Source organism: Orycteropus afer, unplaced genomic scaffold, assembly GCF_000298275.1.
Source record: "Orycteropus afer afer isolate SDZICR_OR568_19922 unplaced genomic scaffold, OryAfe1.0 scaffold00080, whole genome shotgun sequence".
NCBI classification, from domain to species: domain Eukaryota; kingdom Metazoa; phylum Chordata; class Mammalia; order Tubulidentata; family Orycteropodidae; genus Orycteropus; species Orycteropus afer.
The window spans coordinates 7,297,062-7,299,160 of NW_006921667.1; the positions used below are offsets into that span (position 1 = coordinate 7,297,062).

The 2,099-nt window shown below is 48.3% G+C and overlaps 1 protein-coding gene across 1 annotated transcript in view; it reads left to right on the top strand.

Annotated features, from left to right (window-relative positions):
• The first annotated feature begins 228 nt into the window (after positions 1–228).
• The window catches only part of MED9 (mediator complex subunit 9), a 61,578-nt gene continuing 59,707 nt past the window's right edge, over positions 229–2,099 (top strand). The window contains exon 1 of the mRNA XM_007941446.1: positions 229–452. Within this exon, the coding sequence (XP_007939637.1) occupies positions 229–452 (224 nt within the window). The remainder of the gene's footprint in view (positions 453–2,099) is intronic.

Below are 2,099 nucleotides of genomic sequence, written 5' to 3' on the forward strand. Positions count from 1 at the left end.
TACTAAAGATCAAATTCAGGCCACCCTAGACGCGCCAACTGTCTGTTGCCTAGCAACAGTCGCCCCCGCTCCTCCCCCGCGCCACCCCTAGCCCCTTTACCCCGCCCCTCAGCTATACGCCAGTGCGCAAGCTCAGAACCTTCCAGCAGGCGTGCAGTGATGATGTACAGAATCCGCGACGCTTCCGGTAGGTTGAAGCCATCTGGTCTTGCTGATAGACTGACTGCCATGGCGTCTGTTGGTGTAGCTGCAGGGCGTCAGACGGAGGATGCGTTACCGCCGCCTGCCGAGCCACCGCTGCCAGAGACGAAGCCGCTGCCGCCTTCTCAGCCGCCCACGCCGGTCGCTGCACCTCAGCCTCAGCAGTCACTGGCGCCAACGCCGCAGTCACCTGCGGGTGTAAAAGAAGACAATTACTCCTTTTTACCTTTGGTTCACAACATCATCAAATGGTAAGGACCTAGAGGAGTACCAAACATGACACCCTCTTCTACATCGCGTCCCATCAGTATCATCAGAGATGGACGAGGTCTAGGCGTGCTCTTGGTGCCGCCCCCATTTTACAGATGGGGAAACTGGGACCCAGAGGGGAAAGAGCCCATTCCCGAAACGACGCAGAGCCTTTCCATGAGTTAAGCAAATGCCTTGAATCATAAGAGTTGGCAGGGCTCATGATGGCCAGGAGATATTAATGAGAATGAAGCCAGCTCACAGACCAAATACAAAGGCTCTGGAGTAAAATACTGCTCAAGTTAGCATCTTCGCCATCTTTTTTTAAATTGTGATTTGGGTGAAAGTTTACAGAGCAAATTCACTTTCCATGCAGCAGTTCACAAATGTTGTCTCATGACATTGACTACAATTTACCACAATGCAACAGCTCAGCTCCTACTTCCTCCTCATAGTTATTTCTTCTCTGTGCGCCTCCCTCCATGCACTCCTGCCCCCTGAACTGTCTCCCTGTGAATAAATAGCCCTTCTTTCTCCCATGATTGTTCTCTCCAAGGAGTGTATCTACTTCAGGTACATGTTCAGCTCATATGCCTTTCTTTTGTTTGGCTGGAAGCCACAGGTGTGGGTTCAATTCCATACCTGAAGGGCAGCTAGAGACCATAGTCTCAGTGGTTCCGCCAGGCTCTATCAGACCAGCAAACCTGGTCCCACCGTTTTTTTAAAAAAAAATTTCCAAATGATACTTGAGTTTTGTTCTACATTGTTCTCCCTCTCTATCCAGGATCTCCTACATAGATACCCCTCTGAGTGATTGACGGTGGTAGCCGGGCACCATCTAGTTCTTCTGGTCTCATAGACGTATAGGCTGAGAATTGCATGGTGTACCAGTTGCAAGGACTAAATGTTTCCATGAATCTTTGGTTTTCTTCATTCTTCTTTGCTCTGGTTGAGAAGAGACTCATTGTTGCATCTAGGTGGCTTCTTGCAAGCTTTTAAGATCCCAGTCGCTACTTACCAAAGTAGGAGGTGGAACAATGTTTTGTGTAGTATGTTATGCCAGTTGAGCTTGACGTCCCCTGTGACTATGGTCCCGAGCCCACAGGTTCAACGACCTGGTCCCTCTGGGTAGCTGGCTGTGACCAAGAAGTGACTGCAATCTTGTCCCTTGTCAGCTCTACTATACACCTGGGAATTCTTACAGAACATACAAATATACTTGTAGAACCATGTCTGCCAACCCTATACATGGCCTTGGGTACACTCCCTGCTGCATAGACATATTTCAGCCTGTCCACCCATCTATCCACCCGAATACCTGTGTTTGCCTTCACTGACAACTCAGTACTGTGTGTGCAAAAGGGTTCATCTTTGTTATCTGCACCTCCCATGTATCTCTCTCTGTCTTCCTCTTTCTCAGTTACCACCATGTTGATAGCTCACATTTGGTGCATTGCCATTCTCTTCACCCAAGTCAATACTTATCTCTACCTATCTAACAGTGTTCCTTCCCCTTCCCTCCCACCCCTGGTAACCAACAAAGAAACTTTCCTTCTGCATATAAACTGTTCCTTGACTTTTACAATAATGGACTAATACAATATTTGTCCTTCTGTGATTGACTTATTTCACTCAGCATAATGTCCTCC